Source organism: Cololabis saira, chromosome 11 (genome assembly GCF_033807715.1).
Source record: "Cololabis saira isolate AMF1-May2022 chromosome 11, fColSai1.1, whole genome shotgun sequence".
Classification (NCBI taxonomy): domain Eukaryota; kingdom Metazoa; phylum Chordata; class Actinopteri; order Beloniformes; family Belonidae; genus Cololabis; species Cololabis saira.
Genome location: NC_084597.1, coordinates 39,353,798 through 39,370,210, shown reverse-complemented (window position 1 = coordinate 39,370,210; position 16,413 = coordinate 39,353,798). Strand labels below are relative to the sequence as shown.

General features: G+C 39.3%; 1 protein-coding gene across 4 annotated transcripts in view; it reads left to right on the top strand.

Moving 5' to 3' along the window:
• ehmt1b (euchromatic histone-lysine N-methyltransferase 1b) overlaps positions 1-16,413 on the top strand; it is a 61,701-nt gene that overhangs the window by 25,298 nt on the left and 19,990 nt on the right. For 2 of the 4 annotated variants that reach the window (XM_061734482.1, XM_061734481.1), the window contains exons 4-10: positions 1,971-2,181; positions 2,320-2,468; positions 4,713-4,811; positions 5,226-5,324; positions 6,186-6,248; positions 8,708-8,828; positions 13,774-13,893. In XM_061734482.1, coding sequence (XP_061590466.1) covers positions 1,971-2,181; positions 2,320-2,468; positions 4,713-4,811; positions 5,226-5,324; positions 6,186-6,248; positions 8,708-8,828; positions 13,774-13,893 — 862 coding nt within the window. The remainder of the gene's footprint in view (positions 1-1,970; positions 2,182-2,319; positions 2,469-4,712; positions 4,812-5,225; positions 5,325-6,185; positions 6,249-8,707; positions 8,829-13,773; positions 13,894-16,413) is intronic. The other 2 variants (XM_061734483.1, XM_061734484.1) reach the window with 2 other exon arrangements.

The following is a 16,413-nucleotide window of genomic DNA, read 5'->3' as shown; positions in this document are numbered from 1 at the left end:
AAAACTTGAATATATATATATAGTTTTTTTATTGGGAGAAAATCAATTGGAAAATGACTTTGTTAGAGAGTAATGCAGCTTGTTGATGATCACTTAATTTTTTCTTTATGATAATACAAAGTGTTGACATTGATGTTGTAAGAGGACCCTGTTTACTCTAAAAGATAAAAAAGAATATATATTAAACCAGGATGAAAATTTAAATCAAAATCACGCGTTTTTAAACGCAACTCAAATTATTTGGATTTTTTTTTTTCATTTTATAAAATAGGCCTTGAAAAAGGTCTATGACCGAAACGTTGGCCTAATAAATAAGTGAACAGTGAGAAGAAGGTGTGCGGGAGTTTTCTTGTTAAGTTTGGCTGCTGCTTTCCTCCTCCGACGCACCTTTCTGCAAAAAAGAAAACCTTTTGTGCAAAAAGTTTTCCGTTTCATTTTATATAAAAAAAAAAAATCTGCAAAAAATTAAATAATTCTTTATGTTTTGTTTTTTATTCTCACTATAAAGGTGAAAAAAAGAGGGCATTAGCCATTGGAATAAATAAAGTGCAGTCTTAACTTTTTCTAAACTACAAAGGAGAATCATATCTGGATTTGATTGTATTCAGCATGTGGGAAACCCAGACTTTTCGACTGTAAATGGGCAGTATATTTTCAGAAGGCCCTCACATACTGCCTGGTCTCGGTGCCTGCATATAAGAGCCGCTTTCTGGTGTTAAATCTGTTTTTTCTCTTTTTTTCCACTTTCCGAGTTAGACAAAAAGGAGAGACCGGTCATGTATATAAGGGCTATCCCCTCATTCCTTGACTGAGTGAGAAGTGTGAGAATTTAACAATGTTTTGATCACATTGTACGTTTGCCAAACATAGTCGTGAGCACAAAGGAGCCGGACTTCACTTCAGGGAAGGGCAGTGCTGCTCGTACTTAACACCTGCTCGCAAATGAAACAGCTGCTGATGAGGATGAACCGGGCACTTCCAGCTGGAAGACCCGCAACGCTTTCGTTTACTTTACCGATGCTGTACATGCAGCTGAATCTGTCTAGTTCCACTGTATGCACGCTTATACACGCTCAGCCCTTTAAAAGGACATGGCGGCACTCTTTTATGAAGAAGGTTGACAGTGTCACCTCCTCCACTGTGATTTTTAAAAACTATTTAACATGAACACGCAGTCACACTTTGTTTCCGGCATGCCAGTTTCCAGTATGTGAGGACACATATTTACAGGATTTTTCTCTCTTGCTTAGGCCACTATGTAAAGGCTGATGGAGTAAAACTGGTGGCCCACTTTTACGTTAATGTTGCAGAACACCAGTATGTAAGTGCATAGAGATGTGAAAGGCCACCACATCTGTATCGTGCCACCTATAGTGCCATACCATTGTTGCATTGATTAAAGTGAAAACTGATTTTCATTTTTAAATATCTCCATAAAATTATTAATTTTAATTAATTGATCAAATTGATTTATCGCCCAACCCTGTCTTTTTAATTTTGGGGTTTTATGAAAAGCTTGAAGCTTTCCCTCATTTCCCCTTTTATTTTTCTTTCTGAAAAAACTACATTTAAAATGAAAAATATTTGAATTAAATTTATGTTTTTAATTGTTAATTTCTATCTTTATAACCATGTTAAAAAAATGTGACTGGTTATTTCAGGGGTGTCCAAAGTCGGTCCTCGAGGGCCGGTGTCCTGCAGGTTTTAGGTGTGTCCCATTTTTTATCAAACCGTGATACAAGGAGCTCGGTCATCAACAGAACTATCCAGACTTTGATGACCAGGTGGTGAAGACCGTTAATTAGAATCAGGTGTGTTGATGCAGGAAAACAACTAAAACATGCAGGACACTGGCCCTCGAGGACCGAATTTGGACACCCCTTGGGTTATTTGTCTTGGTTTGAAAGGTCTCATACGTTGTACAGAGCTGCAGGATTATCTAAACAGCTTCTGGTTCTTCGTGTCTGCAGCTTCTTAACAGGGAATCGCGGGAAGCAACGGAGGCCATTGCCGAATCAGATGTGCAGACATCCATGGAGGATTCATCTACTCAGTACCATCTACCTCAGAAGCCAGCAGATTCATCAGCTTCAGAACAAACTGCTTCCTCCACCTCACCAGCAACTCCTACACAGTCTGCCACTCCTGCAGCTTCTCTAGCCGTTACCAAGCTCCGACTCGGTGAGACATATTCCAGTGACACAAAAAACCGACTTTGTATCTCGGGGTGTAGAGAAAAATACTTGGTGCATTTCAGCTGAATCTAATGTCCAGTGACAGTCTTGCCATAACTACGTTTGTTGTTCCCTGGTGCTGTAGGATCGTACTCAGCTGGCTTGTCGTCCCGGAAAAAGAAGAGGAGGATGGGAATGTACAGCCTGGTTCCCAAGAAGAAAACCAAAGTGCTAAAGCAGAGGACTATGCTGGAAATGTTTAAACGACTACAGCGGTCTGACAAGAGCTCACAGGTTTTTACTGTTTGGATTGTTCAAGTTGACTTTTCTGCATTTAATAAACCCTTAAAAACGGACCCCTGTCAAAATAATATGAAAAGAAGCTTTTACTTTTCCCATTGTTTGTTTCATTACACCTCGAAATAGGATTAACTGCCCCTTTGGCTCAGTTAAGTTATTTTCAGATTTTTAAATAAATGCTGCTCTTCAAGAAATCAGTAAATGAGAGTGCTTAATATTGATGTTTTTCAAGCTCATCCTTGCAATTGTGTACTCATGTTTCATAGTTTTCTATTTGGTCCATCACTTTATAATTTATTAGTTTTGTCTATTTGCATTTTGGAAAAAGATCCAAATTTGAAAATGTTCAACAATAGTAACGATAGTGCACCTGAGGGCATTCATGCACAGAGAAATAAAATGAGTTTCTAAAAATGTCAGAATTCAATAATGTAGAATTAACTTGACCCAAATACAAAAACAATTTTTATTTTATTTTTTAATACCCTTGAATATTTTGGAAAAAGTTAGGTTAGCCTTTGTTACGGCCTGGCTCTTAGGCTACAACAAATAAGGGAAACACACCAAAGAACTGTTAAAAGATTGTATTAACCAAATTAAGTCCAAATTAAATATATACCTTGTGGGATGTTAAAATCAGTATCATCAGTAAGGCGTGTCTGCATGAATGAACAATGTGTGTGTAAAGTAACATAACCAAACCAATGTGCCCGAGCAGGGACCACAGCAGCAAAGAGAGACTGAGGCCACGTTTCCACATAGCCGGGTATTTACAAAAACGGATATTTTCCCCTCTACGTTTTCAAAAATATCCTGGTTTACACGAACTCGCATGAAAACGCTGTTAAGGTGCTATGAGCATCCAAACCTGAGGGGGCACTGTAACGAGAAGCATAAAGTCATGCAAGCCAATCGGAATCCTGGAAAAAACATCAACAAATGACACGTGTGGAGCCTGAATAATATGGTTCCGTGTTAAATCGACGGCGTAGCCTACGTACAGTGCGCGTCGCCGCGTACCCTACGCCGTAGGCTCTGCGTTGGTGTAACGCGGACCATAAATCAGCCTTGACTGCCAGTTACTTCCAAGACTGAACGAGAGTCTTTGGTTTGGAGTGACAGAGAAGTGGAGTTACTTTTAAGTGTGACTTTAGAATATAAAACAGGTAAAATACAAGAAAATATTGACGGTGGCCAAACAAATTGTAAACACAGGTTGCACAAATGATGCTGGTGACGTTTCTGTTGCATAATGTGACGTTCTGAAGCCTAAATCTCTGTTTTCCTCCGTTTTCCTCAGTTTAGACGCAAACGTAAAAACGGAGTTTTTGAAAATCTCCACTTTGGCCGGAGTTTTCAGAAATGATCGTTTTTGGGGGCTTTGAGCTGCGTTTTTGTGTAAACTAACGGCCAAAACGCATGAAAACGCCACCGTTTTTGCTCCGTGTAAACGGGGCCTGACGGCGTCAGCCAAGGCTTTCTAGACTGGGAGCACCGGGCCCAGGTGTTCCCAGTTGGCTGATGGCTGACGATCCCCTGTCCCGCCCACCAGGCATCTGAAAGACAGGCAGCCCAAGCAAATACACAAAGGCAGGGGTCGTCACACCAACTGGTGGTGCAGTGCCAGCAGTCGGGGGGTTTTCAGAGATTCAGAAAGATGGGGATTCAAAGGTAGTACGCGAGAGGAAACTAGTTTTGGTGTAAACATTAAAATTAAAATAACATCAAATAACTGCCAAGCATTAAACATATATGTTACACAATGCAATATGTGGTGATGGCAAGCCTAAAAACAATATCAGATGTTAAGGAATAATGGACGGGTTTTGCAGCAAGTGTCGCCAGTGCTGGATCTAGATTCTAGAGTCTAGGAAGCCATCAGGGGGCCACATTCCTCACAGTAGAGGATCAGCAGATTCTGGTCCCTGGCAGGTCAATCAGTGCCTTTTTTAAATGTTTTTCTTTGGTACGGTGCATACATTTCACCAGTTGCACATTGTTCAAATACTTGAACTACTACACCTTGTTTTAATACTACTGAAACTGCTTACCAATTTTACTATTATTTGTACTGTGCAAAGACAAAATACTTTTTAACACACATACACTTTCTCGTCCAGTGTTTTCTCTTAACCTTGGATAGAAGCTGCTGCCTTTTCTTCACTGTCATTATTTTATGGAATAGTATACCTTGAATGTAAGCTTCATTGTTTTCTATGTCATTTTCTTCTCTTGCAGAAAAAAGGGGTGGCAAACGTAAATGCTGAGAAGGTAGGAAATGCATCTAAAGAGGAGGAGCGACAGCATCAAGCAGAAACATCTGAACCAGCTGATCAGGTGGGCTTGTAGAGGTGGTTCTCCTCTCTTTATAATGTCCTGACTTTATATGAACAAATCTGTGTTTCCTACAACGGGTACATCTTTGGGATCTGTTGTTAAAGTTTTGTTCTTATGTTCTGGTTCATCACAAGAAAGAAAAGTGTTGAGTATGTTCCGAACAAGAAGAAAATATACCAAATATTCTGTGCAAATCTTTTTAGAAATTTTTGTCATGAGGTTGCTGTCCAACTCTTAAAAATTAGTCATTTATGTGATGTGGTAAATGCTGCTGATGGAGTCTTTTTACCTGTGTTTTCTCTTAACTTTGGGTAGAAACTGCTGCCTTTTCATCACTGTGTCATTATTTTATGGAAAAGTATACCTGAAATGTAAGCTTCTTGTTTTTTTTTAAGTCATTTTCTTCTCTTGCAGAAAAAAGGGGTGGCAAACGTAAATGCTGAGAAGGTAGGAAATGCATCTAAAGAGGAGGAGCGACAGCATCAAGCAGAAACATCTGAACCAGCTGATCAGGTGGGCTTGTAGAGGTGGTTCTCCTCTCTTTATAATGTCCTGACTTTATACAAACAAATCTGTTTCCTACAACGGGTACATCTTTGGTAAAAAACTGGTTCAATGCAAGAAAGAAAAATGTTGAGTATGTTCTAGGGCTGGGCGATATATCGAGATTTTAATATATATCGATATATTTTCATTCATTTTCATTTTTTTTTATGATTTTGATATAGCTTATTTTGTGACAAATTGACTTGAATGTTTTATTTGAGATTTGCACAAATGTTTTGTTATTTGCACAACTATCAACCTCAGTGGAAAAGTCTGCCTGTTACTGTCTACATTGTATTAATTGCAAAGCGTATTTTAATTTAATTGTTATGCAGGAAAGGGATATTTGTTTTATTTTATTCAAGAAGCATTTTTATTCTATATATGCAGGCAGTTTATTTTTATTTAATTTGTTTTATACATTTTGATATTGTGCAGACCTCTGTTAATAAAGGAACCTGTGTGACATTTGGCACGAGGCTTTGTATTAAAACTGACTGTTTTTTTTAAGGGTTTGCCTCAGAAAAAGATGAAGCTAACAGAGATGCTATGCTATAATGCTTTGGGGGAAACCCCAATTATGGCACAGAAAAAATATCGATATATATCGAGTATCGCCATTCAGCTAGATAATATCGAGATATGACTTTTGGTCCATATCGCCCAGCCCTAGTATGTTCGGAACAAGAAGAAAATACCCCTTAATATTCTGTGCAAATCTTTTTGAAAATTCTTGTCATGGGGTTGCTGTCCAACTCTTTAACAGTTTGTCATTTATGTAATGTGGTAAATGCTGCTGATGGAGTCTTTTTACCTTTTATGGTGAAGGTGGAAGAGGAGCAAGAGTCTGGAGACAAAAATGTTGAGGAGGAGGACACAGAATCCTACTTGGTAAGACCCTCTTACCAGGCGTTGCCAGATACTGTAAACATTCAGAGCCGAGCCCTGTGTACAACACAGCATTACTACCTGTGTGTGGCTCCGGGGGCATGCTGCCACATAAGAAAAATAAACCTTGAATAATTACCTCAGGGGGATTTTGTGTTTTACTATTGAGTAAAATGAGACATAACTATTTCTACAGTATTTACCAGTGATACATTTCTCCAAAGATGCTTATATTTTTTTCAGTAAGGGAAGTCTAAACAGCCAAAAACAACAAGAGCAAGTAGCTAGCTCTAATTAGGTTTCTAACTGTCTCTCACTCCTTCAGCTTAGGGCTGGGCGATATGGATCAAAAGTCATATCTCTATATTTTCTAGCTGAATGGCGATACTCGATATCTATCGATATTTTTTCTGTGCCATAATTGGGGTTTCCCCCAAAGCATTATAGCATAGCATCTCTGTTAGCTTCATTTTTTTCTGAGGCAAATCCTTAAAAAAACAGTCAGTTTTAATACAAAGCCTCGTGCCAAATGTCACACAGGTTCCTTTATTAACAGAGGTCTGCACAATATCAAAATGTATAAAACAAATGAAATAAAAATAAACTGCCTGCATATATAGAATAAAAATGCTTCTTGAATAAAATAAAACAAATATCCCTTTCCTGCATAACAATTAAATTTAAAATACACTGTGCAATTAATACAATGTAGACAGTAACAGGCAGACTTTTCCACTGAGGTTGACAGTTGTGCAAATAACAAAACATTTGTGCAAATCTCAAATAAAACATTCAAGTCAATTTGTCACAAAATAAGCTATATCAAAATCATACTTTTTTTTTTTTTTTTTTTTTAAATCGATATAAACGATATTGCCATATCGTACCATATCGCGTTTGAAAATATTCGATATATATTAAAATCTCGATATATCGCCCAGCCCTACTTCAGCTGTGAAATCGCCATCTTGAGACAACCAGCAGTTTACTGTTTGATGCTGTCCTGGATGGTGGAGTCTTGCATTACTTCCTGATATCCATCTTGCTGGTGTTTTGAAAAGCTTTCTAATGCCCTGTTGTAGTTAGCCCGAGCGATTGGATCACAGTGAGGTAGGTTTTCTTTTGACAGTGGGGACAGAGCCGGTCCCCTGCCCCCATTTTACAGTATCATTTGATTCTCAATATATAAGAGAACATTTTAAACTGGTGTGTGTTAATATTAACAATGTTACTGAACTTTGTTCCCTTCAAAATTACCCTAATACACCATTGGGCTAACTTGGCAAGCCTCTCTGTATTTGGCTATATTTAAGACTTCAGATTTACAAATCAGAACCTGTTTCTTTCTTTAGTTTAGTTTATTTTCACATAAAAAAAAAAAAAAAAAAAAAATATATATATATATATATATATATATATATATATATATATATATATTACCGCCAAAAGTTCAGACGAACAGTATGTAGAAAAAAAAAGAAACAAAAGAAATACACTAACAGAAAAAATGTGCGGGAGGAACCAAAAAAACCCATAAGGGCTTGTCGAGTGGTTCTCCTATAATGAAACAAACAATATCTACAGAGATATGTAAAACATAGGACAACTAAGGAGAACAAGCTAAATTACTAGAAAAACAGGAATCTGATGAGGATGTGCAGAGAAGTTCTGGAAATGAGTGGTTAAGCTTTGCTAAGCTGGGTTAGCAAAAATGTTGTGATTTGTTTTTTTAAATTATTTGTGCTCGAGCATTCTCTAATATTGAGTGGTAAGGTGTTCCAATAAAGAAGACCTCTGAACCTAACTGAAAATTGGGAAAAAGTAGTCCTGAAAAAGGTGGGATGGAGATTGTTTGCAGACCTAGTATTAAAGTGATGAATTTGGGAATTGAATTGAAATAAAGAATGAAAACAGGTTGGAAGTAGCTTGTGAATGGATTGATAGACAAAAAGACTTAAAGTGGAATAGATCAGTGCGTGAGTATGGATTGTCTTAACGACTAGAAGCAGCCCTTTCTGTCAGAACCACAGACAATTGATCCAAATGAGAAGTGAGGGGGAAAAAAGAAAACGACGGTTAATTGCCATTACTGTGGACTCAAGAACAACTGATAAGCTATTGTCATCAAGGGGACGCACTTCAGTATTGAAACGACTCCTGTTGTCCACCTTCATTATAGTAGCCATTCTTCCTCCAGAGTTGCGATTGGAGTGGGACAGTCTTATTATATGATATTATATATTATATTTGGGGCTACACTCAAAACATTCAGGGCTCTACACTGCGTCAGAGTCCCTGGTGACTCTCCTGCCTTACATCCTCATCGGTGTACTTAACTTCACTTGTTAGATCTCATCTCATCTTACCTTCATTGACTGAGGAAAGAGAAGAAGAGAGTGAAGTTAAACATTTTGCTGTTTGTTATACTCTCTTTCCATTACTGGGATAATCTCTGACTGAAGTCTCCTTCCCCACCCGAGAGCACCGAGTCAAGTGTGAAGAAGAAGTTGAAAAAGAAAACAAAGGCACCCAGCGCATGGCTCAGGCCTTCCAGGAAGAGAAAAAGGAAAATGCAGACCAAAGGTAAGCCGCTGTTTTTGTCACACACCTATCTGTACAGAGTTATTTATTTTTTTGTTCTTCTTTCTTTCTGGATAATCTAGATTTGTATCTATTTATTGTTTCGTTGTGTGAGTGTGTTAATATTTAGGAATACAAACTTTTGCTGCACCATGAATTGTTGTGAGGCTTAAAGTCCTGTTATTAGTTTAATTTAAAAAAACAAGTTAATATATGCAATGGCAATTGTAATGGCAAAATAAACACAGCTCTGATCACAATTATCAGCACTTGTCAAATGTGCAGAAATTAGGATATATTTTCTTCAGTACATGCAAATTAATCAGTTTTGTACAAACAGATTATTTTCACAATAAATTGATTAAAAAAATAAATAAATTTGAGACACCAAAAATAATTTAAAATAATAATATTTCTTCAAGCTACTTTAGTGTTATCAAGGGTGTTCCTCAGAGATTGAACCTCGAGCCACTCGTTTTATATATAATCAGTCAGTCAAAATTAAAAACGAACTACCATTTTTATGAGCATAAGATTGATAAGATAGTCCACACTGATGATAGTCTGATGATACTGATGCTCACATTAACGTATATTCCTCATCCATCCCTTGGATGCTTACAGTATGACAGTGTGAAGACTAAAACAGAAAAACTTTCAAACTCAGTGTTCAAACAAGAAGGAACAAACATAATGTGCCTTTAATTTCCTCATAAAACAGGGTTAAAAGAACCCCATATCAAGTCAAAGAGTTAATACTATGTTTCTTATTTGGATTATTACTCCAGTAGTATTACCATGCGTCGCTGCTAATCCATACACTGTCCCTTTCACACTTGCTCATAGCTCCCAATTATGTAATCATGTGACTTATAACACAAACCTTTTCATCACCAGAAATGTGACCAGGTATTATAAAAAATTACAATTACAGATGACAAAGTAAAGGTTTAAAACTAAACACTTATTGTAATTAAGCACATGCAGTAAAATTACGTGGGAAGCAGAAAGGTAACAGATGTGCTTGTTGACATCCGGTGTTGTCATAGCAACATGTAAGCACATACTACATGTCATCAGGTGAAACACTGCTCTCCATCTATATATAACTGCTCTCTGTCAACTGCACTTCTTCTGTGCCTGTTGAACCCTGTTTTATATCTTCGTGCTGCCTGCTTCCAAGGTTACAGCAAATCCTTCAACATATAAAGTTTGGGGGTGATCAAGATGGAGACAGATGGATAATTACAGTGGGGAGAACAAGTATTTGATACACTGCCGATTTTGCAGGTTTTCCCACTTGCAAAGCATGTAGAAGTCTGTAATTTTTATCATAGGTACTCTTCAACTGTGAGTGACATAATCTAAAAAAGAAATCCAGAAAATCACATTGTATGATTTTTAAGTAATTAATTTGCATTTTATTGCATGACATAAGTATTTGATCACCTGTCAACCAGTAAGACTTCCGGCTCTCACAGACCTGTTAGTTCTTCTTTAAGAAGCCCTCCTGTTCTCCACTCATTACCTGTATTAACTGCACCTGTTTGAACTCGTTACCTGTATAAAAGACACCTGTCCACACACTCAATCAAACAAACTCCAACCTCTCCACAATGGCCAAGACCAGAGAGCTGTGTAAGGACATCAGGGATAAACTTGTGGACCTGCACAAGGCTGGGATGGGCTACAGGACAATAGGCAAGCAGCTTGGTGAGAAGGCAACAACTGTTGGCACAATTATTCGAAAATGGAAGAAGTTCAAGACGACGGTCAATCTCCCTCGGTCTGGGGCTCCATGCAAAATCTCACCTGGTGGGGCATCAATGATCATGAGGAAGGTGAGGGATCAGCCCAGAACTACACGGCAGGACCTGGTCAATGACCTGAAGAGAGCTGGGACCACAGTCTCAAAGAAAACCATTAGTAACACACTACGCCGTCATGGATTAAAATCCTGCAGCGCACGCAAGGTCCCCCTGCTCAAGCCAGTGCATGTCAAGGCCCGTCTGAAGTTTGCCAATGACCATCTGGATGATCCAGAGGAGGAATGGGAGAAGGTCATGTGGTCTGATGAGACTAAAATAGAGCTTTTTGGTCTAAACTCCATTCGCCGTGTTTGGAGGAAGAAGAAGGATGAGTACAACCCCAAGAACACCATCCCAACCGTGAAGCATGGAGGTGGAAACATCATTCTTTGGGGATGCTTTTCTGCAAAGGGGACAGGACGACTGCACCGTATTGAGGGGAGGATGGATGGGGCCATGTATGGCGAGATCTTGGCCAACAACCTCCTTCCCTCAGTAAGAGCATTGAAGATGGGTCGTGGCTGGGTCTTCCAGCATGACAACGACCCGAAACACACAGCCAGGGCAACTAAGGAGTGGCTCCGTAAGAAGCATTTCAAGGTCCTGGAGTGGCCTAGCCAGTCTCCAGACCTGAACCCAATAGAAAATCTTTGGAGGGAGCTGAAAGTCCGTATTGCCCAGCGACAGCCCCGAAACCTGAAGGATCTGGAGAAGATCTGTATGGAGGAGTGGGCCAAAATCCCTGCTGCAGTGTGTGCAAACCTGGTCAAGAACTACAGGAAACGTCTGATCTCTGTAATTGCAAACAAAGGTTTCTGTACCAAATATTAAGTTCTGTTTTTCTGATGTATCAAATACTTATGTCATGCTAATTAATTGCTTAAAAATCATACAATGTGATTTTCTGGATTTCTTTTTTAGATTCCATCACTCACAGTTGAAGAGTACCTATGATAAAAATTACAGACTTCTACATGCTTTTCAAGGGGGAAAACCTGCAAAATCGGCAGTGTATCAAATACTTGTTCTCCCCACTGTATGTCCTGATGTCGGTCTGTGACACAGCAGACCCCTGGCAGTTTTTATTTGGTAGTCACTCCATATACCCTGTTGCTTGTTTAAAATACTTAACATTACCGGTACATTAAATTCAGTAGATTAGATATGGTTTACCATAAAGCACTATGGCTAACCGTTAGCCTTAAAGCTCTTACACAGAACTGCACATTAAGTTCTTCTTAGTCCTCTCATACACTGAAATGTTGGCATATTGCCATCTGTAATGCTACTTTTCCTTTCTGGACAACTTTTATTTACATCTTTTCAAAAGTTATACCACATATCGTCAATGTCTGCCTTGAGTCGGAATTACCTACAAAAAGAAATAAAAAAGATACTTGTGAAAGAGACTGAGTTCACGCATAATTTCTGGTTAAAAGTTTTGAAACAAAATGATAACACACAGTTGTTGGGACCTCTTTCATCAGAGTTTGAAGAAGGCAAATGATAGATTATGAAATACATCAGTGTTTCCCAACCCTGGTCCTCGAGGCCCGCTGTCCTGCATGTTTTAGATGTTTCCCTGCTTCAGCACACCGTGATACAAGTGGCTGTGTCGTTAACAGAGTTGTGCAGACCTTGATGACCATCTAATTAGGACCATTAATTAGAATCAGGTGTGATGATGAAGGGAAACATCTCAAACATGCAGGACAGTGTTGCCTCGAGGACCAGGTTGGGAAACACTGAACTACATGGTATGGATCCTGCATTTTGTTTTCACTTAGTTTTATGTCACTCCTGTCTAAAGACATTTTAAGGCTGTTATCAAAATGATGTAACAATTTTGGAAACTGAGCAAACTGATGAAGGCTGGCACTGTTCTGGAGCTGATTGTGCGAAGGATGGTACTTCGTAAAATTAAGAAATCATTAACAACCCTGAGCATCCTTTTCATAAAACAGCAATTCAGAGTCAGAGGTTTCTTCAGATCTGCTGCAACACAGACCGCTACAGGAGATCCTTCCTGCGCACAGCTATGACCTTCTGTTATGACCGGCTCGCAGGCCACAACAAATGAGGGAGATGCACGGAACTTAGGATCAATGAATTGAAGTTTATTAAAGGAAAATGCCAAAATAACAACAATGGGGTGTGGATAATCAGCATCAGTGGTGTATGGAGGTCCATGGCTGCAATGAGAAATATGAGGTGCATGTTGTCGGTGTTAAAACAAGAGAAGGCAACAAAGAAAAGGTGGTGATGGCAGAGGGGGCCAGCCACCCTGGCATTTGGGCAGACAGCCTTAAGTCATGTGGGAGCACTGGCCAGGTGCTCCACATTACTCATCAGGTTTGGCTCCACCCATCTAAGGACCTGCAGGACAAACACAAACATTACACAGCACAAACCATAGCAGGCCCCGGGGCCGTCACACCACCTACAACCAATCTCTGAAGAGATTTAAACCTACTGCCACAGTCAATAAAGTAAAGATTAATAAAGTATTTTTGGGGAACATTAGTGGTTTCAAAACCTTCAAAATGGTAACAGTGTTTTCAGGTCATCTTTGGACAGGGAACAGCAGAATAGAGACCTTTTTAGTTTTTAGGGAATTGATTTCATTTTTTTGTGTATGCTGACACGAGACGTAGGGAAAAGAGCACTGTCCCCGCAGTAAAACATGTGGGGCTGCTGGAAGCATTGGCATTTTGGGGAGGGACATAGTTTCCACTAATAAAATTAACATTCCCGTTTTATTCTACTTCATTAGAACAATTATCCGTGGAGCACATCCTACAGCGCAAAGCAAAAGATGACAAGGAAAACAATGATCTCTTTAGGCTGCCCAGCAATTAGCCACCTTCTCCTGACAATTGTTGAAGGGATCTGAACTATACCGTTGCATAATTAACTGCAGTAAACTTCTGAAATTGAAATGCATATCATTGATAGTTACAGAAAACCCCATCAGACAGCTGCAATAAACCACATGGTTGCCAAAATATTTAGTTCTTCTCTCAACCAGCACACATATCCTTCAATTCAAGCGGGCAGTAGCTCTTATCTGGATCTGTTTTTTTTATATTCGACTTTTCTGTAAAAAGCAGTCATTTACTAACTTTTCCTGTTCTGCTCAGAAATGGAGGCTGATGTTCAGCCTCAAGCATCTTCCCATCCTCACGCATGTGACGACAAGGAGTACACGGACATTCTCCCCTCTGAGTCTGTCAGCCTCAGCAAGACTTCACACGACAAAGGTGAGCTTAGAAGAAATCAAGACACTCATTAAATCTGCTCTTAATTATCCACTGCAGTTTTCCCTCATCAGCAAGAGATGAGTGAAAGCAGCAGAGCCTCTGACTACACAACACTTACTAGCTTAGTGCTCTAAAAAGCAACAATTGACAGAACATACATACATACATCTTACATTTTTTTCTGCCTGTTTAAAAACATAGCTGCTATTTGGTTTAAGCTCATTCAAACCCGGATCTAAAGGTGTTTAAAAGATGAAAACTTAAATCATTGGCTAAGTTTCTGATTAGCAAATAACCGAGGTAATGTAGTGTAGTTAGGTGGCAACTGAAAGGAAGAGCAGGCGAAACAAAGCCAGGCTTCTTAGACACAACGGAGAGACAATGGAAAGACATCTTAAGGAGTGTGTTTTGATGGCTTGTTTCTTTTCTTAAAAGACAAGTAGCAGATTATTCATCTGATCAGACACCTGAACCACATGTTCGCTGCATCAGAACATATTTGTAGACGTTTTCTCTTGATTTTTCTATTTATGTAATAATTTTTTTGTGATGGCAAAACCATTGAAAGGTAGTTCACATTAAAGGAGCCGTCTGTAAGAAATGTCCAAAACTGGTACTGCAGTCACTTTCAAAATATTGTTGAGCGGCGTGTACCCTCCCCCTCCTCCCCCCGACCAGAGGTTGCCAGGTAGGCTGCAGAATGCAGCAGGAACGTAGGCTGCCATGGCTGCCATAATTAGAGCCGAGCTGGCAACCCGGATGCCGAAACAATACTGACTTGGTGATTGGGAGATAGGTGGAGGGTGGAGCTTCAGAAACAATACTGACTTGGTGATTGGGAGATAGGTGGAGGGTGGAGCTTCAGAAACAATACTGACTTTGTGATTGGGAGATAGGTGGAGGGTGGAGCTTCAGAAACAATACTGACTTGGTGATTGGGAGATAGGTGGAGGGTGGAGCTTCAGAAACAATACTGACTTGGTGATTGGGAGATAGGTGGAGGGTGGAGCTTCAGAAACAATACTGATTTGGTGATTGGGAGATAGGTGGAGGGTGGAGCTTCAGAAACAATACTGACTTGGTGATTGGGAGATAGGTGGAGGGTGGAGCTTCAGAAACAATACTGACTTGGTGATTGGGAGATAGGTGGAGGGTGGAGCTTCAGAAACAATACTGACTTGGTGATTGGGAGACAGGTGGAGGGTGGAGCTTCAGAAACAATACTGACTTGGTGATTGGGAGATAGGTGGAGGGTGGAGCTTCAGGCCAAAACAAAAAATGACAACATAAACATCAGTTGAGGGCTGCAACTCCTCTTTTTAAACTGGAATATCCTGGCTTGAGTGCTGTTGTCAGTGACATAAGTATTTGAAATGAACATGATTTTTAAATGTCTGTTGACATATCGGGGTCATTTTATGATTCGTTTTATTATTGCTCTTACATACAGCTCCTTTAAGTTTTCTGCAAACTTCTACAAATGCATAACAAAAAAACCTAAATGAGGAAGTGAAGAAGCAGCATTGACTGTTTTGCTCATTTATTTCTTGTTAAACTTCACGTCTGACAACAAGATTGGAAAAGGAGATAAAGATGACACAACAAACTAAAGAAGAATAACCATGTTACCTGTGTTAAAGGATTTTCAACCTGCGAACATAAGTATGCCATTTATCTGCTAAGATGACATTTCAACTTCACACTGAGGGTTGTGTCTGATGAATAGTGCTGTCATATCATGGTCATGTAGCACAAACTATACGTTGCACGAGGCTTTGATGTTATAATTCCTCTTGCTTCCGTCCTGCTCCGACCTTGACCAAAGTGCACACTGAGAAATATGATTACGAGAGGCCAACGGTCAGCACACACGTTCACAGTTGGTGTTGAAATGTTGACCCAGATGTGTCCTGAGTGATCAGATTTGAGCTTCTAGCTCTACACTACATTACATTTAGCTGACGCTTTTGTCCAAAGCGACTTACAACAGAGCAATACAGTCAAGAAACAACACCATAGTAGATCACAACATAGATGTAGATTTAAAAAGTGGGGTAAGTGCCACTAAGGTGATATTCAAATGCTTGTCGAGCTAATATGGGAGCACAGTTCACGACGAGATTGGTTTTGGAAGGGGAGCGTTTTCAATAGGGCTGGGGATCGATTCAAATATAAAGAATTGGTTCCGATTCTTAAGATTCAGAATCGATTATCACGATCCGATTCGATACGATCCACTATTGATTTGGGTTACTGTTAATAAAACTGTTTTTTCAGCTGTTGCATGAATTATATGACTGTAGTTCTGCAACATATGAATACTAGTATTATATTGATATTCAACAGCAAGTATTGCAGCTAATGATGCTGTAAGGACCAATCAGCTCCCAGAATGCTGATAGAACTGCTTTCAGAAACATTATGTGGGTCAGAATTATCAAACAGATCCAGGGCAGCAAACAGAAGACGAAAGAAATTTTGTTTTTTTCCCCATTGATGAGAATTTGGTTTTTAACATTT